General features: G+C 41.3%; 1 protein-coding gene across 11 annotated transcripts in view; it reads left to right on the top strand.

Annotated features, from left to right (window-relative positions):
• BBX (BBX high mobility group box domain containing) overlaps positions 1-23474 on the top strand; it is a 122506-nt gene that overhangs the window by 13937 nt on the left and 85095 nt on the right. Inside the window, exon 1 of one of the 11 annotated variants that reach the window (XM_072360090.1) lies at positions 4163-4243. The exons of 7 other annotated variants lie outside the window; for them this stretch is intronic. Coding sequence is in view for 3 of the 4 variants with exons in the window: in XM_072360476.1 (XP_072216577.1) it covers positions 18140-18196 (57 nt within the window). In the remaining variant the exon portion in view is untranslated. Of the gene's footprint in view, positions 1-4162; positions 4244-17792; positions 18197-23474 lie in introns of those variants that run through there. 3 more of the 11 variants (XM_072360476.1, XM_072360258.1, XM_072360340.1) reach the window with 3 other exon arrangements.

Below are 23474 nucleotides of genomic sequence, written 5' to 3' on the forward strand. Positions count from 1 at the left end.
CCTGGAGGCATTCAAGGCCAGGCTGGATGTGGCTCTGGGCAGCCTGGTCTGCTGGTTGGTGACCCTGTACACAGCATGGGGTTGAAACTGGATGAGCATTGTGGTCCTTTCCAACCCAGGCCATTCTATAATTCTCCATTGGCAGTGCTTGGTGGGAAAACTGAGACACCCCCAGCCATCTCTGAGGTTTTTTTGGAGGAGTAAAAGGTTTGGTCCCATCACTGCGAATTAATTCCTCATTTTCCCAGTAACAGTGCTGCAATGGCTCAGATCACCGTCTCTCCAAACTGAATTAGAAGTTTGCTGTTGGCTTCAGTGGAAGGAAGTTTGGGTTTGTAGAAAATGTCTTCATAGAAATAGTTGAGGGACTTATTCTTTAAGGCTCTTCTGTACTTGACATGTATCATGATATTCATTATTGGTGTGGATTTTACTGTTGCAGGAACAGGGATAAAAGTACGAGTATGGATACAATAAGCTCAGAATTAAGGTACTGTGTGCCATGACAATTTCTTCACCTTCAGAAACCAAAATAAGCTGTGAAATCTATTCTGTAAGGATATATTTGCACTTCTGTAACTGCCTTTTGGTCCATAAAGGTATGCTGGTATATAGCACCTTCTGTATGAGGCACACACTTAGGAGATCCCTTGACTGGTTTCCATTAGGATCCTGGTACCTCAGTTATTCTGGTTGTGTTCTGGTGTAGCTGAAGCAAGAACATTTTCCAGGGCAGGCAGATGATTTGGGTAACACGTGAATTGTACTCAAGTGGTGTTAGGAGTGAAGGAGAGAAACTTGGAGTGAGTTTCTAGTAACATGTGCATCAGGCAATGAATGAACTTTATTAAGTATGACCGCAGGCATGTGCAATACTGTATCTAATACAATTTACTGTTTAAGCTAAAATATATTCAGAGAGATGGTTGAAAATACATTCTAGTTCTACATTCATACTTTAGGAAGCAAATGAAAGGCTAGCACTTTCTTCTAGAATTCAAAGAGTGAAAATTGTGCCCGATGAAACAGGAAAAAAGAAAACAGGCCAGTAATGCAGCTTTACTATTAATTTGCTTCACGATCTTGGGTAGATTGCTTCCTCTTTCTGTTTCTCTGTTTACAAATCTGGGATGGCTCCCTCCTTCTCTAAGTGTGGGGCAATCTCTGGAAAGAAAAACTTGATACTGTGTTGTGGGACAGAAAGTTTAAAATAAGAAGTTCAGATTTAAAATTTTTTATTTCTTTCTGAGTGTTGGATCTGCTGTAGGGTAAAATACCAGTTAAAATTACAGCACTATTAATACAGTACCTAATCTCACTATAGGTCCCCTTGGTTAAAGTCTGCAATGCTTTTTAACATCTGTAAAAGCTGCTGCTGGAGAGGTGGATTGAAGTTTGACTTTTAGTATTTCATCCTACCAAAGAGTCGAAATAATTCACTTTCTAACCAAGTATCTAAACAGAAAAGTTTTTGAGCGTACTGTAGAACCACAGAATAACAGAAGTGTGGGGGTTGGAAGGGACTGTAGAGATTCATCAAGTCCAACCACCCTGCAAAGCAGGCTTCCTACAGCAGGCTGCACAGGTAGTCATCCAGGGGGGTCATGTATATTTCCATAGATGGAGACTACAACTTTCCTGGGCAACCCATTCCAGTGCTCTGTCACCTTCACTGTGAAGTACTTTTTCATGTTGGTGCAGAACTTGCTGTGCTCCAGTTTATGTCCATTTGTCCAAATTCTGTCTCACAGATCACTGAAAAGAGGTTGACAGTGTCTCCCATACTTAAGTATTTACAAACATTAATAAGATCTGCTCTGAATCTTCTTTTCTCAAGGCTGAACAGACTCACATCATGCAGCCTTCCCTCATAAGGGAGGCGCTCCAGGCTGTCTATCATTCTTGTGGCCCTCTGCTGGACTCTATCTAGGAGATCCCTGTCTTTTTTGTACCAGGGGCCCAGAACTGGATGCAGTACTCCAGGTGAGGCCTGACCAAGGCAGAGTAGAGGGGGTAAGATGATGATACTGTCATAAATATATGTTACATACTTTGTTAAGCAATAACACTTTATTAGGGCATTGTAACCCTTTGCTGTCATAATTGCATACTTTTACAGGTCTCAGCTAACTACTTCTTACAAACCCTTCAGAATTCTATTTCACAGATTGCAGAGATGTCCCAGAGATGTTCAGGTAAGGTCAGGGCATGGCAGAACTTCTGAACTTCCTGAGATTTTCTACATTGCTGTAAAAATATATTACACCTGCCACCTTTCTGTTACTGAAACTTCTGCCCTGTATGTATATGGTATTATTTTTCCATACTGATAGGAAAAAAAGTGATAACTTTGTTGTGTCAGATTTCAGGCTTACTGGCTGAGTATTCACAAACTGTTACCAAATCTTCCAGCATTCAAGTTCATTCAGAACTGTTCTTCTCTGTGCAAGAGCTTGCACTGCATGATAGAAACATAACCCAGTAGGATATCTCCTTAACTCAGTGCTGTATGAATACCGCCCTCCATTCTTCCTACTTCTCTGAACGTGACTTCTGCAGGGATGTATGAGCATGCTCTATGGTCTGAGATGTGCGGAGGTGGTAGAAATGTGTTTATGCTGGTACTAGGCACACTAAAATGTCCCTCTGCTCAAAAGATTTTATTAAGCCAGGCCCAGTCTGTACTTAAGTAGTTCAGCAGCTCTAGAGACTAACATAACTGGTGTAGAAGGAAGAAAACATTGCAGCAATGTGGGCCTTTGTAGATGACTTAGTGGTCACTGACTGTGTCAACCTAGGGTTTTAAGCATGTTCTGCTTTCTCAATTGGCACACAGTCTTGAGCATACCAGAACTTCAGTTCGTTGTACCTAGTCCACCTTCTCAAGTCAAATCCAGCCATTTGAGTGCTATACTGTGAAATAAAGTGATAGAAAAAAAACAGCTGGTAGAAATTGGTGGATCCAAAGGAGATTATATTCCCCATTCTTCTTTTACTTGAGTGCTGAGGTTTTTGGGTTTTTTTTTTGTTGTTTTTTTTGACTTTTTTTTTTTTCCTTTGTTGAGTTTATCCCAAAGGGTTTTGTAGTGTTTTCATCTGAGGATGATGAGAAGGAATTGCAATTATAATTATGTGTATCTTCAAGGGAAAAATAAAATAAAATTAAAAAAACACCTTCAAGAGTAAATTAATATGAAATAAAATTATTTTGGGGGAAGTGAGAGGAATTGTGGTGTGTGTGTAAGTGTAACTGTAAGAATTCTTCAGTTGTGGAGAAGACCAAGATCTTTATGTGCTCGGTTATTTTAGGTCCCAGTCCTACAGTGCTTCTGTAATATCGGTCCCCTGAGGTACTGCAGTTGCAGGCTTGAAGCCTTACATGCAGCTAATTGTATAGGGACCTGATCCTACACTGAAACATTTTGGCACGCATCCTTGGGCATGTGCACTGTTCTGGGGAAGCTGTTGTGGCTTGGCACCAGTGAATCAATTGGTAAAGATGGATCTGATTGTGGATTCCCGTTTATAAAGCAGCTAGGTTTGCCTTGGAAATCTGATAAGGCTTGTTACTTACAGAAGCTTGTAAATCCTATAGCCTGACAGATTTATAAAGATGTTTCTCTAGGAAATAGAGATGATTACATTCAGAACTTTCCTCTTTTCTCCTTAAATCATCAGTTTAAATGGTTGACAATAAAAGGAGGTAAATAAGAGTATAGGTTAAAAAAAAATAGTACTGGTAAGCAGCTCACTGGTGAGGTAAAGCCTTTTTCTAGTTATCGTTTGAATAATGTAACTTAGAATTTGCCGAGAAAACTTTCCAAGTGAAGTTTGCAATAATTATTTTGCAGAAAAATAGGCATTTCAAGGAGTAGCACAGATCTTATCCTGACTGACATGGAGTAGTGTTTCAGATAGGAACCAGGATGAAGAAATGCTGTGATGCTTCCTTGACCTGTACCAGGTGCTTCTGGCTTCTTAGGGATCCCGCTGACATAAGCAGAATTAATACTGGTTGGTAGCACTGGTTAGTTAATGCTGTTGATGTTCAGAGCCTGTGGACAACAGTGAAAAGTAGAATTAATCAGGTCCTTTTTGGTCTTCTGTTGCTTAGGAATGCTGTTATCATGTCCAACTCAGGCTCATCAAGAGGACTTTTGATCAGGCAATGAGAACTGTCTAGCCACTCTTTCCAACCGTCCTGTGGAGTGGTCAGCACCCTGTTAATGCTTTGAGTTTGTAGGTAAGCAGGGACATTCCTACTGCATTTCTTGTATTTCATAATATAGGACTGCTAGAGAAATAAAATGGAGATGAAAGGATGGTTGTCAACAGTTGCACTGAATTGGTGTTTCTTATGGTCCCAATGTTTTTTTCTAGTGCTTTGTGATGGTGTTGAGAGTCTTGCAGTGGGTGCTGGATCTGAATCTGTTCTGGTGCTAGATAATAACGTTTCTTTTTCTCTGTAGCCAAGGTCAGAGGGTGCCTTAGATACATGTTTACAGTTAGAGCAAGTAACTGGTTCAGTGTCTTGGTACTCCAGAGCAGGGATGGGGCTGAACCAAATGGCTCCTGGTAAGGAGATGTTGATAGTTATACAGTGTGAGGGTAGATGGCACTGATACCTGGGCTATCTTGGCAACAGATTGTCTGGATCTCACTTCTAGGGTGCATGGCATAATTTCTTCAGTCCTTATGCCCTGTGGAATTCTGTTTCTCCTGAGTTTTATATAGAGGAGAAATACATAAGGACAACTGTGAGAAATGCCTTGATTGCTGTCCAGACACAGTCAGTGCATGGGTAGAACTCAATCTGAGAGGGAATCTCAGCCCAGGTGTTATTGGAGATTGTCACAGACACTTCTGAACTTGGACTTGTAAATTAATTGTCTGGCTACTACTAGGACTTTAAAAATAGGGGGAAGTGGGGGAAGAATATCAAAGCCATAGGAGACAAACACAAGCTTGTGAGGTCATTTTTTTTTATCTGAGAGCACAACATTTCTGTCTTTCAGGTATAATGTGCAGACTTGATGCACTGCCTGACATTTTGTCATTGCTTCAGTCTTTAACAAAATACATTATGCTTAGGGATGAAAGGGGGTGTTTCTGCTGTATTTCTTTTGGCCGTGGATCTGTAGTTGTTGTTCTTCAGTTTATTTAAGAGCTATTGAGTCCTTTACTGAAGACAGTTTGCTTATAACGTTAGAAAGCACTGCTCCTCTTCTCAGTCTGACAGGTTTTTTTCCCCATTATCAAAGGAAGTCCCAAGGAGTTCAGTTTACTATAGCTGTGTCAGTGGTTTCTGGGCCACTCTGGCCCATTTTCATGACTAATGGGGTGAGGGGAACCACAGACCCATACCCCAGGAAAGGGGGAAAAGGGCAGGGAGATGGGCCTAAAAACAAAACAGCGGCAACAATCTGAAGAGAAACAAACTAGTTTACTAAATAAGATTTTGGAATGCAAGTTAACACACTATAATACAATATAATCAGAATTGAAGCTAATAAATAAAATGAGAGTGTTGAAAAGCCAGAGGCCTTACTCTAATGCTGAAGGCAGATGCCTATCTGGGATGAACAGAACAGCAAAAGAGAGCACGTCTCGTAATCTGTGAGCAGTTTTATCTTTCTGTCTGTGTGGAAAATGGAAACAGAACAACTCAAAGTCCTCTGGGCTGTGTAGTGTGTAGCTCTTCTCTTCTGAGAACTAGGTACCCAGAACTATTCGCCGTCCACAGAACTGGAACATTAACTCTTTAACTCCCAGTGCACTGGGATTTTTTTTTTGTTATTGGTGTTCCACAGCATAAAGCCATGACAAGTTGGCAACAAATACACAAGATGGTAAATCTCCACTAGGTTCAGTGAATGTATCTGAGTGGGATGTGGGACAGATAAATGCTCTTCAAATGTTCTGTACATCTGTGACAAACCACTGAGCTCTGAGAATAATAATAATAAAAAAAAAAAAGCAGGTTCATTTGTGTTCTTGATCGGATTCATAGATTTGCATCATCTGTGCTTCCCTGTGCATTTTAATTTTGGGGATCTGGAGCAGCAGTAATGTCTTTTAAATAGAGAGTCTTGCTCTTCACAATAGTTGCTGTTGTGTTTTGTGCTGCCTCTATGTAGGTGGTATGGGTTATCTGTCTGAGTTACAGTAGGCAAAGCGTAAGATGTGAATATGCAGATCAGAGGATCTTCACCTGCTTTTTCCTGTGTTGATAAAGTTCTCCCATTCCAGATCTTCCTCCTCTTGGGAGAATTTCGGTAGTTCATTAAGTCCTTTGCATGTGATAGAGGTGAAGGGGAACTAAGAGGGGAGAAACACTAATTAGAAGCTCAAGTTGCAGTGATCACACGGAACGGGATCTTTTGGGAGAACTTGGCATGTGGTTTTGCTGTATTAAAAGTTGAACAAATGCGGAGTTACTTACAGGAATAGGATTACCATGTTTCAAAAATGCATTTGACTCCAGTGATTTTTCAGCCTAACACTTCTATTATTTCTACATGGAATCTCTTTTATACACATGAAATTTACTGCTAGTGACAGTTACTTGATCATATTGTTCTTTTAAACTAAGATGCATCAGCAAAGAGCCTATCTGAAACTTAGGATTCTTGACAGATATTTAAATATTTAAAGCACCCTCCATATGATCACTAAATCCAGCCCTTCAGCTATGTAGACACTGCTAGGAATAATGAACCAGAACATGTTCAAAATAGCACGCTCTGTGAATATTGCTCTGTCACTTCAACGCTTGCTGTGATGAAACACAAGGAAACCAATTCCTGAATGTTTATTGGTTGGTTGGTTGGTTTTTGTTTTTACCAACTCACTGCTGAAACAAGCTTTCAGGGAAATCCACGGAGCCCCACAAGGTGGCAGGAGCTAACTGTGCTATGTGTGAGCTGTCATCTGAAGGAGCGAAAAGGTATTGAATTGATTTCACCAGTTGTGATCATTTGGATCACGAGCAAATTAACCAGACTTCAAAAACCCACCTTGTACTCCCGAGTAGTTTAGGCAAATGGATGAGATTCTAGTTTCAAGAATATTTCTTCCCCCCCAAATATGCATTCTTACTATATCAGTACAATGGGCCTTCACGTTCATTCAGCGCTACTTCCTTACTTGTAATATCGCATCATTTCTGTGAACGGAAAGTGGGCTTGAAGCCCTTCAGCAGCTCACAGCCATACAAGGTTCACAGTTTAACAAGTTGGCAGAAAGCATCTCTTAGTTGCAAACTCATCTTGACATTGTGGAAATGCTGATCACAAAGACAGATGCAGCATCTGGAACTGTACAAGTGAAAGAATTTCTGCTGCTTTAGTGGGACAATAAAGGTGCTTTTCTTTGGAAACCAAAGTATCAAACCTGCATTAAAAATATCCAAGTGTGGGGATCATTGGAAGTCATGAAAACAGCCCCTCCTCTTTAGTGGGCTTGCTGGCCACTATGCAGTGCATAAGGCTGAAATGCAGGGGCTTTGTTCCCTCTTTTCCTACTATCCCAATACGTTGGTGTTCCTGTTTCACTTTTTCTTTGGTTTCCATTTACCTGCTGGTGGTTGTTTGCTCTTGAAACGTTTCTGTGATGAGGATGTGAGAAGCACCACAAAATAAAGGAGTAAATCAAGTATTCTCGTCAAAGATGTGATTTGAGGACCCTGTGGTTATATACTCATACTTGCTCTTCCTTATCCTTGCACTTTGAGTTTTAGGTCACTTACTGTTGAGTGGTCTCTTTGGCATGCCTTAAAAGATGCATTTCTGTGGACTTCCAAGATTTCAGTTGGCAGAAGTAACAGTGAATGATGTAGTTAAGAAGAAAAGCTATTGCCCCTGACTTGGTACACCACAGAGGGCTGGTTTAGAGACTTATGAATCTCTTGTTTTGTGTTAGATTTTCTTTTACATCGGCATCTACTTCTTTTTCTTTTTAAAATGAGGATGCTTTTTGTATATCAGCCAAGTATCTTTGGTTATTTGAACAACCTCAGTTATGCATATACAATTCAGTAGGGCTAAGGCAAAAATGGGGTTAGGTAGAATTCTTAACCATTAAACAGATACTAAGAGAAGAAGTAGTTCAACTCTTATATGAAATCTCAGTTTTTCCATTCCCAGTAAATTTATTGTTTCTGTACTGTAGGAATAAAAAATAATGTAAGCATTTGTGATGGATGTATCTGGAATAGGCACCTGAGGTGAACTGAGTGAATGTTTTTACAAGCTTGTGTGTGAAATTATGTTGTGTTTTTTTTTTTTTAACAGTGTCAGAAGCAACTTAAGAACCTTTAAAACCAGTCCTGGAGCAACTTAAATTTTTTTTGCACAAAGACATGGTAAAATGGTCCAGTAAAATATCTCCACCTTGCTTGAATGACAGGGATACAGGAACGTAGAGATGGATGCTCTCAGCAACTATTGCAAAGGGGCAGCATATATCATTATCTCACCAAAATCCAAGCCTGGGTAGTTTTAGTGGATGCATTCAGATATTTGTTATTTTAAAGTGAAAATTGTGTGGTTTCCAATGGCTGTGTTCCTCACATGCCTTAAGTTTGAAAAGAATTTTAGTTCTTACATAATCATCCTGAAATATTGGTTAGGAAAATTAAAAAGAAACTGAGCGAATATTCAGCTATTTGATGAACTCGCTATTGGAATCTGTTATATGCAGTTAAAAAGAGTGCAGCTTGCACAGTTACATGCCAGTAGGGTTGGGCTGACTGTCAGCTGTGAATTATTAAGCAGTTACAGCTTACTGAAACAAACTTTGCTGTATCTGACCAAAAAATTCAGAAACAACTAATACAGCATATCAGTGAGATGCCTCGTTCCTACAACGACTCAGTGGGAAGCAACAGGTCACTTCTGCTGATTTGAAATACTGAGGGGGACTTATAAGTACATATGATGGATGAAATTGGTTTTAAAATAAAAGGTCATGGTGCTGCCAAGGTGTTTCTGTACAATAAGATTTTAAAGTGTTGTTCCTCTTTACCACAGCTTTGTGAACCTTGATGGGCTTGGCAGAGCGTATTTTTCCACTGCGTATTCCGAGTGTATGACAAGGTGAAGTTTGATAGTTACTGTTCCTTACTGACAAAAAGTTGGTGGTTGTGGCAGCATCAGGGTTGGGCAGAGCAACTGTAATTTGATCACAGGCAGTAGAAAGACAGACCTTAGAGTGTATAGCAACATCTTAGTGGCCAGAACGGTAGCTTCCTATGGAATAGTAGGAGCTGCGTGGTGTTTCTCAGCTGTGATTTAAAAAAAAATTAAATAATAATAGTTAAAAATAAATAAAAAAAAAATCACTGTAGATTTTTATTTATGCCACTGCTTGGTGGTGTACTTAAAATTGTTACAAAAAAACTGGATGGTTTCACAAAGGCTACAATGCAGTTTGGCAACCGATCCTATTGCTGTGTAGCACAGTATTACTAGGGGATGTAGGGATGAGGGGTGGAGAAGACTTCACAGGACGTGCGCCTCTCCAGAATAAATATATGTTTCCAGGAAACCTGGGGTCTTCTCTCTGTATCTGCCAAATTCTGTCTTTAATGTCTCAACTGTTCTGTTGATCTTAGTTAATTCAGGGACAATTGAAGCCATCCCATCCACTGGATCCCCTACTGAGGTGCTGAGTGCTTTCTCTTCTCCATGAACTCCTTGGGAATGCAGCGCATCACTGGCCTCTGTTAAATACCCGCCACAACTAAGGAGTCCAGCCAGGGGAAAACTGGCAAATATACTGCCTATTTACTAACAAGGATAAGAATTCTTTCTGTCCCTCCCAAGTGTGTTTTATAGTTGGATTTGAGGAATTCTGACTTACAGAGAGCTGGCTGTGCAGTACTCAGGGTCTTTTCAAAAAGTCAGGGAAATCTTTGCTACCAACTTCTTAAAAGCACCTTCTTCAACTGTAGGATTTTTAAGACCAAACTGACATATAAGGATATGTCTACATTGCAGACTGCTGTGTTTTGTAGTTGCCTGGGTGTGCTTTTAAATAAGGTAGGACAAGAATCAGAAGTGGTTTGGCAGTGATAGCATGGATCTGTGTACTCAGTAATTTAACTTGTATTGAGTATGGTCGAATTAGTGCATGTGAAGTACTGGGCTGCTGCAGATGGTTCTCTTCATACTGGGCTGGTTGGTTTAAATTAGGTTTAGGTGCTCAGGAGTTCAGGGTTGCTGCAGCTGGGGCCATATGCAAGGACAACGTGTCATGGGCATCCCTTTAAAGAAGTGATGCCTGGTTAGGCAGCATTAATAGCTTTTCTTCCACTAGCAGGTTGCAAATCCTGTTTATGGATTTCTTTTATAGCACCAGGTGTTGAAAGCAGTACTTTCTCTTGGGAAATTATTATTCAATTAACTTGGTATTTGTTTTGGTATTGAGATTTGCTGTGGTTGTTGAAAGTTCAAACCTGTTGGAGATGACCTCTATCAGAGGGCCTTTTTTGGGGTTTTTTAGGAGTGAGGGAGGATGGAAGGGCCACTACACTGCTATTTGATTTTTAGAGTAGAATCTTTACACTGCACTCCCACTTTTCCTTACAGATGTACTTACTAGAATCTGAAGTCCTTAAAGTATGTGAAATATTTTAGGAATACAAATGAGCCAACGCTGTGGCCAAGCTGCCTGTATTTATCTCAGCCATCTAGGCCTTGCCTGTCAGTGTAGTGTCTGTGAGGCATTACTTTTGCTTGTACAGATCATGTTGATCTTTCAGCAGATTGAAGGAAATCAGGTGCATCTGCATGACAAGAAGCTGTCAATGTGGTAACTGGTTAGTGCTAGTGTGCTTGGGCCAGGCCTTGCATTCCTGTACCAGCATCATCCTCCAAGACTCTGTATAGCATTCTCTTCTTTCAAGTCTCTTACAGAAAAAAGAAGTGGAGTTTTTGTGTGAATGGCCATTATTAAACAGCATTCAACTTCAGGAGTGTGGGACGGATGCAGGAATTGGAAAATTTATGTCACTGGAAAGCCACTATTTTGCCCTAACAACTTAAGTGTGTGTTGCTTTCCTGCGTAGATCAAGGATGTAGATTGGATCTGTAAGGCATTACGTCTTCTGGTATCAGGTGGCCTGGCTTAAATTAGTGGTTTTTCTTCCTGCCAATCAAAACAAAGGAAAGCGTGAAAAAGGAAAAGGCCAATATATGGGTACAGCTACTGTGCTTAAGTTACTTAGGCAGGCAGCTGGTATCCAGGTTGGTATCTCTGCTCCTTGTGTTTATGCTGGAGAAACAAGAAGAGACCTTTCTCTTCTGTAATGTCCCACAGGTGTGTTTTAGACTCGAGTGCAGGAAAATGGTGATTTTCTTTGATGAAGATGTTTGCTGTATTTAGTTGTGCATCAGTGAGCACTTTTCATAGTGTATTGGTTTTTAATAGCTGAAATACTAGAAATGCTTTTGTTTAAAAAAAATGGTTTTACAGAGCTTTTTTGCATGTTTGAAATGAAGCGTTGGTTTTGAATGATGGTAATCTGTTTTGTGTTTTTATATAGTGATGCTAACTGTTGCGTAATAGAAGATTTTATACATATAGCCCCACACAAACACTGGGGAGATAACCACAGACCAGAGGATAATGCTTTTATTATTATTATTTTTTGATTGAATGAGAAAAAATGACTCAGTATGCTGTTGAAATGCAGAGAAACTCGTAATTAAAGAAGAACAGGTTGTAGCCTCTGATTCACGGGTCAGGATTTGGTGTCAGGTCTCTGGATATGAGTGGCCATTGTCGGGAGAGATACTAAAGCAAATACCTGCTCTAGTGCATGAAGCTGTAAGCAGCATTTATTACTGTGTTGCTTTTAAAGGGAGCTCACTATTAGCCAAGGCTAATTAATGGCTTTGCAGGAACACCTGGAGTTCATGATGATCATGAGGAAGTTGCGGTTGGTGAAAGCAGAAGAGCAGCTGAAGGCTGCTCACCTCATTGTGAGCGATGATCATCTTGTTAATCCACTGTGGTGACTGGCCCTTGGCCATGGTGGTAATGGCCGTGGCCATGGCCAGGCTGGCCATCACCACAGGAGTTTTGTCACAAAGAGGATGCTTGTGCTGCCCTCAGAGCTGTGAGGGGGCCAGTGCCAAGGGTAGCCCAGGCCAGGAGGCAAGGCTGCAGTGGGGAGAAGCAGTTTTATGTTAAAGTACTGGGAGGATGCCTCCAGGCTGGGATGGTATTGCTTTTGGTGAAACTAAGTGAGAATGATCTCCCCACCAGTTGAGCTGCCCAGCTTGCCATCCCAGGTAGTGAATTAATGGAAGAAAATGTCACCCTGATGTGCTGAGCCAAGATGATGGCCTTCCTGTCGGTACCTGACCTTACCTCTATGCTCCCTAATTTTTTCCTGTGCCTAGAGGCATCTGTAAGGTTTTTGTCAGATTTGAGAGCAATGATTTGTAAATTACAGCCCTACATGAAGCTAGGTTTCAGGATTTTGGCAAACATATTACTGGTGGGAACAACCTCCAGAAAATCTGGTTTCCCATAGCTCTGGCTCCGGAAGTCTTGTGTTGCACTTGATCACTGTCTTCACAATTAACACTCAAATATGTACCAAATTCAGGCAAACCAATACCGTAAGCTAAAAAGAAGCACAGTGCATGTGTCTGGCATACAGGACGCAGGCTGCAGCAGTGGTGTTCTAGCATTTCATTAAAGTAACTTAGATTTGAAAGATCTGTTTTAAAATGTGTAAAGATTTAAATTCAGTGACACAGTTAGTCAATGAAATTTGAAGCTGAAGGAGGTTTTTCCTCTATAGATTACAATATTCAGCCTGATCATTAAAGGATTTGGTGAAAACAACTAAACACTCTAAAGGAAGTCATTCACACAAGTAGTTGTGTGTAGTGGCTGTTTCTAATTGGGCTTGATGCTTTATCACAGTTAGCTTTCCATTTAGGAGGAAAGATAGGAAGCCTCAAACTTAATTCAAGTTAGCAGAGTGAAATAGCTTTCTTTGCAGCTGTTCTTTGGATCTCCGTATCTCTTTTAAGAACATGCTTAGAGAATTGCAACAGCACACCTTGGGCAGAAAGCAGATTATCTTTTTGTTTTTAAAATACATGTAAGTATATCTTTCTAATAAATAGTTTCTGATTGGAGATCTCGAAGATGCAGAAGATGCTACTAATGCAGTTTTCTCTTCAAAAGTTTATTTTTCATTTTAATTTCATATAGAAAGGCTTTTTATTTACTTAACCATTTAGAAAGCAATGCAAGACAAAACCCTCTTAATTGTAAGGAACTTTCATGTTGGAATTATGGGATTTTTGTGCTGCAGGCAATACGTGCTCTTACACTGTGAGAAGTAAACTTCTGCATTTCTAAAGTTCCCCAGATCATTGTAATAAAGCTGAAAAGGGGATGGATGTGTTAGAATTTTGTTTCCCCATTTTGTGCAGAGTATCCTGGTGCCTTCTGCACCGCAGAGAGGAACAGGGATTTCTCCTCTTGAAATAGTGATAGTGGAGAAGAGAGAGTGTGCTGCTGGTGGTTAGGATTTTGGGCTTTGGTATTTAATACATTATATATATATGTATATATATATTTGCACCTGAAGTTGTTCTGACACTTGAGAGTGTGTGTAGCATGTAATGGAGAAGAGGCTTCCTGGTGATGCAGCTCTGCTGTTGCATGCATGCTGTCAGTATGCTACGTAGCTTAGAGAGCTTTTGTGTGTTCATATGCATATGTGAAAAGATTTGATAAGACTTCCAAGCGGCGCTAAGTTCCAGGAGTCATTAAGCTGGTAAATCTGCTGTTTCTGACTAAACAAGTTGCTGATGGTGTTTTTTGGGGATGTTTTATCAATGCAGCTGAATTCATTGTCTGTTTAGCGTTATATGAACTGTGCAGTATTGCAGAACAATGTAATTAAGTGTTGGACTGGGAAATTGTATCCATTTCAAATTGAGTAGTGAGTTTGTTTAGAATTAGTGATTGATATTGTATTTGTTTGTGATACTGGGATAAAATATGGAGCTTCAGTGGAGATAATTTCTTGGTATTACTGCAAACTCTGTATGTATACGTGAACACAACTCTCATGTGATTTTTGTAGGAGGCAGGATTAACTCATATTGCAGGCATGATTGATCAGAGAATTATGACACTTGCACTTCTTAACTGATGGTCACTTCCAGGTTATGTTTTTAAGTATTTTATACATACGCTCTTAATGTCTGTTTGTTCCTCTTTGCTGTTTTATTTCCTTCCTGATTAGCAGGAGAAAACTTTGAACCATACAAGATCCATCAGTTTTATACGTTCTCTTTTGCATCCTCTTTTCTCAGGTCTTCCCCACCTTCACATCGAAGTAATTTTAGTGCTCATAAAGTGGCAGAATAGCAGGCCATGGGAAGCCATCTTTTCATCTCAGGAGTACAAACACAGAGATAACTTGATGCCTAATCTTTACCTGCCTTTAATTTAGGAGTGGGAAATAGAAATGAGATCTGAGAAATTGTCAAATGCAAGTGAATGTTGACAACCATCATTCAAGCAATATAAAACTTTGAGTTAATAGTGGAATCATACAGAGCAACTACTTGTTTGAGAGTGTATGACTTTCTAAGTGCACATGAGTTGAATGCATAGGAGCACATACAACTTGTCGGTGCTTGCTACTTCCTACATCATGCCTCCTTTCTCAGATGGGTTTTTATTCTGACTAGCAGGCACAGGATGTCTATATAATCCCTTTCAATGACCGTTTACGAGCTTTCAAAATCTTGTTTTTTTCCCTGCAAGAAGCAGAATTGACACAATTTAAGATAGTAAGTTTTCAGATTTTGATTATTTGGAAAACACTAGAGGAAAAAAATAGAGAAGGAAAGGAGAGGAAAGGGAAGGAAAGGAAAGGAAAGGAAAGGAAAGGAAAGGGAAAGAAGGGAAGGGGAAAGGGAAAGGAAAAGAAAGGGAAAGGGAAAGGAAAGGGAAAGGAAAGGGAAAGGAAAAGGGAAAGGAAAAGGGAAAGGAAAGGGAAGGAAAAGGGAAAAGGAAAGGAAAGGGAAAGGAAAGGGAAGGAAAAGGAAAGGAAAAGGAAAGGAAAAGGAAAGGAAAAGGAAATGAAAGGGAAAGGAAAGGAAAGGGAAAGAAGGGAAGGGGAAAGGGAAAGGAAAGGAAAGGGAAAGAAGGGAAGGGGAAAGGGAAAGGAAAAGGAAAGGAAAAGGAAAGGGAAAGGAAAAGGAAAGGGAAAGGAAAGGGAAAGGAAAGGAAAAGGAAAGGAAAAGGAAAGGAAAGGGAAAGGAAAGGAAAAGGAAAGGAAAAGGAAAGGAAAAGGAAAGGGCCAGTAAATAGATGATAGGCTTGAATTCTCTTATAAGATATCCTGCATTGGACTTGTCTTCTTAATTACTTTTATAGACACCATAGAAAATAATGACTGCAGCGTAACAATTGCTGATCTAATGCTGTATCTGAAGGCAGAGACCTCTGGATAGGATAATAATACTAGCCAGCAAAGACAATGAGAGAAGTCAAAGTGTTCGTAGTGTTAAGCACAAACTGTTTAACTTTGAGATGACTTTTACAGTCTTGGTCCTGAAACGCTACAAGTGGTGAACTTTGATTTAAAATGTATTTGTTATTTTGATGACATCAGTCAAGGCAATCTGGGATGGGCAAAGATGCAGAGAAATAATTATTTGGAAGTACAAGCAGATGTTGCTCTAGCTTCTCAAGGAAATTTCTTATGTAAAAAGACAGTTAAAAAACAAAACGGAGCTTTCTGTATTGAAAACAACATAATACTTCAGCTGGTGTTTCTCCAAGCTTTTTTTGTTGTATGACCTGTTGTCTTAGAGATAAGGCTCTTTCAGTAGTAAAAGCCTGAGTTGTATTGATAGAGGAGGGTCTTCCAGAATACTTAAAAAAAATGGTTTGCAAAACAAGCAATAGCAAGTTGCTTACAGATACCGATAAGAGGCTCTGGGGAGACCTCATTGTGACCTTCCAGTATTTGAAAGGAGCATTTAAACAGGAGGAGGAATGACTGTTTACAAGGGTGGATAGTGATAGGATGAAGGGGAGTGGTTTTAAACTGAGACAGGGGAGGTTTAGGTTAGAGATTAGGAGGAAGTTTTTCTCACAGTGGGTGGTGACACACTGGAACAGGTTGCCCAAGGAGGCTGTGGATGCCCCATCCCTGGAGGCATTCAAGACCAGGCTGGATGTGGCTCCAGGCAGCCTGCTCTGGTGGTTGGTGACCCTGCACACAACAGGGGGTTGAAACTGGATGATCATTGTGGTCCTTTTCAACCCAGGCCATTCTATGATTCTATGATGTGAGAGTGATTTTAGTTTGTTACTAAGTCAAGATCAACTTGAAGTGTATCTTTAATGTTCAACAATGGCTACGTGATCTGTGAGCTCATAAACTGGTGATGATTTTTATTTACTAAGAATTACTAAGAAACTACACTTTATTTATTTATTTATTTTAAAAAGTTCTTCTGATGTTTTTTAGGTTTCTGTAACAGATTGCCTGTCATGTTGTGTGCCAGAGATTTGCCTTCAGTATCTATTGAAATACTCTTGGCTGGTGTACATGCATACTTGAAGTGAAGGCAGGAAGAAGGAGGCCAATGCACTACCAACAGACACTGGTGCTTGTGGGAACTGACCGGTGTGCTTTCAAAACCAAATCACAGTTTGAATAGCGAAGAATAAACATTTATCTCTGCTTTATAATCCCTTTTACAAAGCAGAGGTAGGAAATGGGTTCTGTGAAATAGTTATAAAAAACCTGGGATAGGATACGGCCTGGAGAGCTCTCTGTCTCTGGTGGACTCCCATTGCTGTGATGAATGATGCTGCACAAGTGCTGGTTTGGGAATATCTTTTTGCTTCTCTTTTAAGTTGCGTTCTCGCCTGTATTTTAGCCTTGCATGCTGATTTGCCTACGTGCCACCTCCAGAACAGCACCCTTGCAGTACTTGTAGATTCTGAGTTCTGGTACTCACTAAATTTGCAGAGATGAGTGTGTAAATTACATTTCTGGTTCTGATATAATTCTGGCTTCAAGCTACCTGTGTTTCCTTAGTGAGAAAGCAGTGTATATCATTTTAGTGCTTATAGTTTACCAAAAAGAATAGTTAATTTCTCCTGGGATGGAAGCCAGTATCTCAGTACCTGCAAAGTAAGGCAGGTAGCTGCCCAACTACATGTATGTTAGTCCAGAAATAGCTTTGAGATTAAGGTAGCTGGGGCCTGGCCCCTGCTCTGTATTTATTCAGGTTGTGAAAGTAAAAGCAAGGCATTAGATGGCAGGCTGAGGGCTAGATGATGATCGGTTACATCTGCTCCTTTGTGTTTGCAACTTATGGGCTAGCTGTTCTTGCTTGCTGAAGAGAACTGGATTTGCGGTTCAGAGTATAGGAAATAGTTCAAAACGGACAGAAAGTAAACAAAACGCAGCGAATTAGAAGTAAAAGCAACACAAAACAAGCAGTCGTTAAATGCTTTGTTAAAAGTTGCAGCGTTTCGTACCCCTCCCCTCTGGAATGGGATCTCCCAGATGCGCATTAAAGGTGTATCGCAGGCTCCTGCGCTGAGCAGATGAGGAAGTAGAGGAAAAACACCGTAAAGAACGAACTGCCCGGCCGTCCTGCTTCCCTTTTCCCTTCTCCCGTCAGCAGCAGCGCAGAGGCCTTAAGGCAGGGCTTTAAATGATTGCGGCTTCCCTCTGCCAGCCTGTTTCCTTGGCTGGCACCCACTGAGCCGTTCGGCTGCTCCGTTTCCACGCGTGTTTCCGCAGCGCCGTGGCGAGGCGCTCCCCGGGGCCGGCGGACGGCGGTGTGACGTGCCCTGGGCTGGCACGCTGCGAGGCCGCGCCGTCTGCCCGCGCTGCCAGAAGGGAGCACGGAGCAAGCGAGCACGGAGCAAGCGAGCTCGGGCTGCGCTCCGCCCCGCCGGCGCTGCTGAGGTCAGCTTCCTGCTGCTCGCCTGCCTCCCGACGCCGCTTCTCCTCCCTGAAAGAGTGCGAGATTTGCCCGAGTCTGAAGCTGGTTTGTACGGGTGGCTGCACGGCCGGACAGGCAGAAGAGCGGCGATAGCGTGGCGTTGCGTAGCGGATGCGGGCAGCATGGTAGGAGGGCTGCCGCGCTGCCCGGCGAGACCTGTGACCTGGCGGACGAGGGAGGTGAGTGCCAGTTCTGCCGTGTGTGTGTCCGGGGCTCTTAGAGTCGAAGCCCACCCGGGCTCGGTAACAGGAAACCAGCAGCAATGTCGCTGTGCTCCCCGGTGAGATGCTGCTGCTACTGCTGCTCCCACTGACGGCGTAACAGAGTACGCTCAGGAAGTGATGGGCTTCCCTGCAGCAAAGGACTGTGGTCAATAAAAGTTTATAGTGTGTAAATTTGTTTTTCTTTCACTGAAAAGCGTTGATAAGTATGGCACAAATACAGCTATAAAGGATGGATGATGAAGGTAAAGTTCACTCTTGATGACTTACTGTAGACAAATGCTCAGGATCTTTCACAACCTTCAGAATAGTTGAATAGTGCCAGAAAGGGACTTTGCAGTGATTTAGTTATGTCTGTAGATCCAGAATAATGTGATATACGGGAAGGGATAAAGCCAGTCATGTAATGTATGGAAATAAAAAGTACAGGTAGGATAAACAAAGAGCTGCTGAGCATCCCTTAGAATGGAGGCCAGGTTGTCTGTGAGAAGATACATTGCTTGGAAAATAACTGCTAAAGTAAAAGGGTGACTCATGTAGAAAATGATTTTAGACCATATTGATACTTTTTCCTTATTTTATTTTATTTTATTTTATTTTATTTTATTTTATTTTATTTTATTTTATTTTATTTTATTTTATTTTATTTTATTTTATTTTATTTTATTTATCTTGTTTTATTTCTTTAAGTTGCGTAGAATACAACTACCAGAGATTTATTAACCAACTTTTAGCTTTTTAAACAGGTGAGCTGGTTCCCTGTGTGTCTTCTAATGGAGCTCTAAAATCTACAGCAGGTGGTAGTTTGCTCTTCATTTTTGCCCTGTGGCACCCTTTGTTTGCCATCTTTTTGTTACAGCACTCTGACAGTCAGATTTGTGGGACCATGTTGTTCCTTCTGACAGAGGTGCCGTGGGTGGTTTTGCAGTAGATGCTTTGTAAGAAGCTGGGTGCTACCAAGTGCAGCTGGGGCTGTTGGGTGCTGCCTTCACAGGTCTCACTGCTCCTCAGGTGACAAGGGCAATAGGAAGAAGTGAAGAGTCCCATGGAGGACATGATGTGGCCCAAGTTCTGAGGCCTGGCCAGCATTGCTTGTGCTCTTGTTCCAGACCACTGCTTATCTCTGGAATGCCTGTTTTCTGTGACATGGGGTTTAGTTCATTGGTTATGTTTTGAACTGAATCAAATGTGGTCTTTCATCAGGACAAGGAGAAGTATATTTTACTGGAATATTATTGGACCAGGTTTGTGCATTGAAGGTAACAGCTTACCTATAGATAAACATATGAAGCCAAAGGAAAAACAGATTACGTTTATTGTCCCATCAGTGGCCACCTTCTGGGGGTGTTAGGGAAGAACATTATAGGAAGTAATGATAAAAATTTCCAGTCATGCGTGGCCCTGTATCTTCTGTTTGCTTTCAGGCGCCAGGGATGCTATACTCCATGGTGCTTTCTGAAAATCCATTGCTTCTAAACCTTCTTGCTATAGACTTGTGCTCAAGAAATTAACCCTGCGTGACATCATGACTCGGAGAGATAGCACTGTGGTTCATGACACCTTATGCTCTGGTTGTGTCAGCATGTTAGAAAGATGATGTGCTTTCACAGTTCAGAATATCAGTATGGTTAAACTACTGAGGTTTTCAAATTGGCTAGGTACCCAACTTTTACTTGCTAGAGCTACCTCCCTTTTACTCACACTTTGTCAGGCATGTCAAGCATCAAGCCCAGCTGCTGTTGGACTGCAGTGCTGTTTCCCTCAGTTTGTCCTTCCTGTCAGAACTGTCATTCTAATGCATGGGAAGCTGCTGTAAAAATTCAGCCTGTTTCGGCAGAGCCATGGACTCCTGCCGGTGGTTCTAAATCTTGTGCCTATTAATGATTTGGCAGCCTTGTCCACAAGTGGGATCATGTTGTTTGCTACCTCTGTTGCATTTTGGTGAGCTTGTGTTCTGTTAGCTTGTGGTCAGTAGTTACTTTATTTTGGGGTGCACTGAAGCATCATGGGGGTGTTCCATCTGTAAGTTTGGTCCTTTCTTGTCAGAGAGATTGAGGGGATAATGAGAAGTTCTCTCTGTTTGTAGGTGTGAAGTAAAGAGCAAGGGTTATATCTTCAGGTTTTTTTCACTTTCAGTTCACTATGTGTGTAATGCTGACTCCATTTTCAACGCAGATTGAAGATGCAATGAATAGTCTGAACTACAGCTTCCTGGTGAAGAAGTGAATTAAACTAACTTGACAGAGGTAATACCACATCTGAATGGCTTCACTGTTAGGAAAAGAAACAGTCCTGGCTCAGCTGCTTGCACCCTACCCCATGTTGTCATGCTGGTGTTCCTGCACTTGTGTGTAATGCACTGGAATGGAGAACTGACTGTGGCATTTAGCAGCTTAACTTCTGTCCACTGAAGACTGAACAAACCACAGTGGAAGCAAGACAGGGTCAGGGCTGCTTCTGCCTACAGAGTAGGCTTAGGCTGACTTCAGTGTTTGTCACTCAGGAGGCTTAAGTGGGTGCAGATAAAATGCAAGAGAGGAGGTATCCTAGAAATTGGCTACTACTGTCAATGTATACTTTGTTTGTTTGTTAAACTGGGGGTGTGTGTGCATCTTTTAAATGTGATTTTTGCGGCCAGGATAGTTTCCAGTCTAGATAGCATCAGCTAGTCACTGATGGTGATGATAGCGTGTCTCAGTTGTGATGCTGTTTTATATTATTCCCTATCCTGAAGTAGGTGCTGCCTTGCATAGCCTTCCTCCATGTCACCCAACATAATACTGTGTGCTATGCCTTACTCAAGTACATAAATCACGTGGGATTTTGGTGAGTGTGTTGATTGGTGAGATTAACAAGGTTGCTTAGCCTGGATGCAGAATAGCAGTTTCTGACAGATTCAGGCACTATTAAGTCCAGAGTGCCCACGGTAACTGTGAGATGCTCGTGCAATGGGTTACTCTGAGCCTTTGACTAGTGGTAGGGTGTATCAAAAAGAGAAGGTGGTTTCTCCTCTGTTGGCCTGTGAGAAGAGTATTTATCTATGGCTGGTACTTTAATGTTGCGTTTGTTTGTTTTTGAATAGCTGGTGATTATTATTGCCTGCATGTGATTTGTGGAGTTCAGGAAGTGTTTGTTAGTGACTTTCAAGTTTTTTTTATAGGTGTTAAGGGCTGGGAAAAAAAAAACAACAACGACAGATATTTCTATGGGAATTCCCTGGAGCTACATTTTGGCTGGGATAGTCGAATGTTACATCTAAAGATCCTGTTTTGAGATTCACTAGTGTGGGCTCTTGGGTTTGTTCAGAGCCTTGTTACCCTCTGTGAGACTCCATGGAAGCAGAGGAATCCACGCTCACGGATTTGGACAGGGCATTAAAGGGCTGATGTTTGTTTTGGTTGGAAGTTGCTCCCAGTAGAATTGAGAGTTGAAACTATCATCTCTATTCTTTCATCCGCACCAAAATCTAGAGTGCTTGGCACATCAAGGTGTGATGCACGTGCATCTTTATTGGGGTGCTGCAAATGCCTGTCTTTGCTGGTGTGGAGATGGGGTTGCCCCCTGTATGGCAGTAACAAGGGGCATTGCTGACACTGTAGTGCTGGTATCAGCACAGGCAAAGGGTGTTGGCAGCAGCCTGCTTTATCGGCAGGACTGGCCTCCAGCTCTGCTGCTGTGGGATGTAGTTCATCTTCCTGATGGCCAGCTAAGCTTAGGGGAAACCGTGTTAGCATCTGAGAGAGGGTTTTAGGATGTGAAACCTGATTATGAAGAAAATGACTATTTATGTCTTCCTTCCAATAGTCACCCCAAACAATTCTGCCAGACCATCGTGTGTGTTTCTAACTACAGTGAGCTCGATCAACTGCGGAGCAGAGACGCTCAAAATGGATCCCTCCCCTTTCATCTGTTACATAGTTATTCCAATATGAAGTGGTTTTTTTTATCACACGGGGAGGTTAAAATGTTTTCAAATTGAAGTGGTATCTTTATGCCGATGTTCAAGTGAAACATTTGTTTCCCAAACTAGCAATTCAAAAGTGAAACTGTTCGTAAGAGAAGTGAAAATAATTTAATTGAGTTTTCCTGTTCCCAGCTGGCAACAAGAATGCGTGTTTTTAAAGTGATGGCAATGTAGCTAAGTGTTCCATGCTCTGCTATACTACTTTTTTCTTGTAACTGTTGATGCCCCTTGCAGCTTGTTGATACATGAGGTAACTGGGCAGTAGAAAGGTGTGTAAATGCCTGGGAGTTGCTCAGGTGCAAATGCAGACAAGTTCCATCACAGCCTGTGTGAATTGACAGCTATCTCAGTCACCAGTACTACTTCCTGTGTTGGTGGAACTTGGTCAAGAAGTAGATTCTGGTTATTGAGGGCCAATATGCAGTTACTTGGGTTTAAGCTATTTTCTGCTGCTTTAAGGTTGCAAGAAGGCAGCCAAGCTCCATTTGAAAATCAATTATTGTATTATTGTATTATTATTATTATTATTAGCAATACATCTGAGGTTATCACTACTCTTTTGTTGTCCTTTGTTTATATTTCAAGTGGGTAAGGCTGTGGTAGAGACTTTTAGAGTGATGCTGGGCTTCTACTGAATGTCCTTTTGAGTCTTTAACGGTTTCCACTAAGCTCTGGTAATTCTCAATCTCTACCTGGAAAATTCTGCTGCAGGAATGACATCTGCTAGGTGAATGCCTGCTAAGATGAGACATGCAAATTGATGCATCAGTGAAGCAGTGGTTAGGCAGAGGAGAAAGAGCTGAGTTTTCAGAGACAGTGAGTATATTTAAAATATTACTATTAATTTGCAGTGTTTCTTCTGATTAAACTTCCTGCAGCATGGATTGACAAATTCATGTCAATCCTCTATGGTAATTGTCTTTGAGGGGTATTTCAGCTTGTTCTGCATGTCAACAAGCTGAGGAATGGCACCAGGTCAGTGCCCTTTGAGAACAGCATCTGATAACTGATATCAGTTTTTTATATTTCTGCTGGGTAACCAAGGCACAAAGAGAGCTCACCTTGAGATGCCTAGGCTAACACAGTAATGTGTTTGTCTTAAGATTGCCAGCCTTCTTGAATCATACTTGGAAAGAATACTGGAAATTTATGTCATCTCTGTAAGAGGAATATAGTATATTTGGTATGTGCAACATCCCTGAGTAGGGTGACAGCTACTCTGCTAACCAGAGCTCCAAGGTGGTCTGTGGTAAGACTTTCAAGGAGGACTGC

Source organism: Excalfactoria chinensis, chromosome 1, assembly GCF_039878825.1.
Source record: "Excalfactoria chinensis isolate bCotChi1 chromosome 1, bCotChi1.hap2, whole genome shotgun sequence".
Classification (NCBI taxonomy): Eukaryota; Metazoa; Chordata; class Aves; order Galliformes; family Phasianidae; genus Excalfactoria; species Excalfactoria chinensis.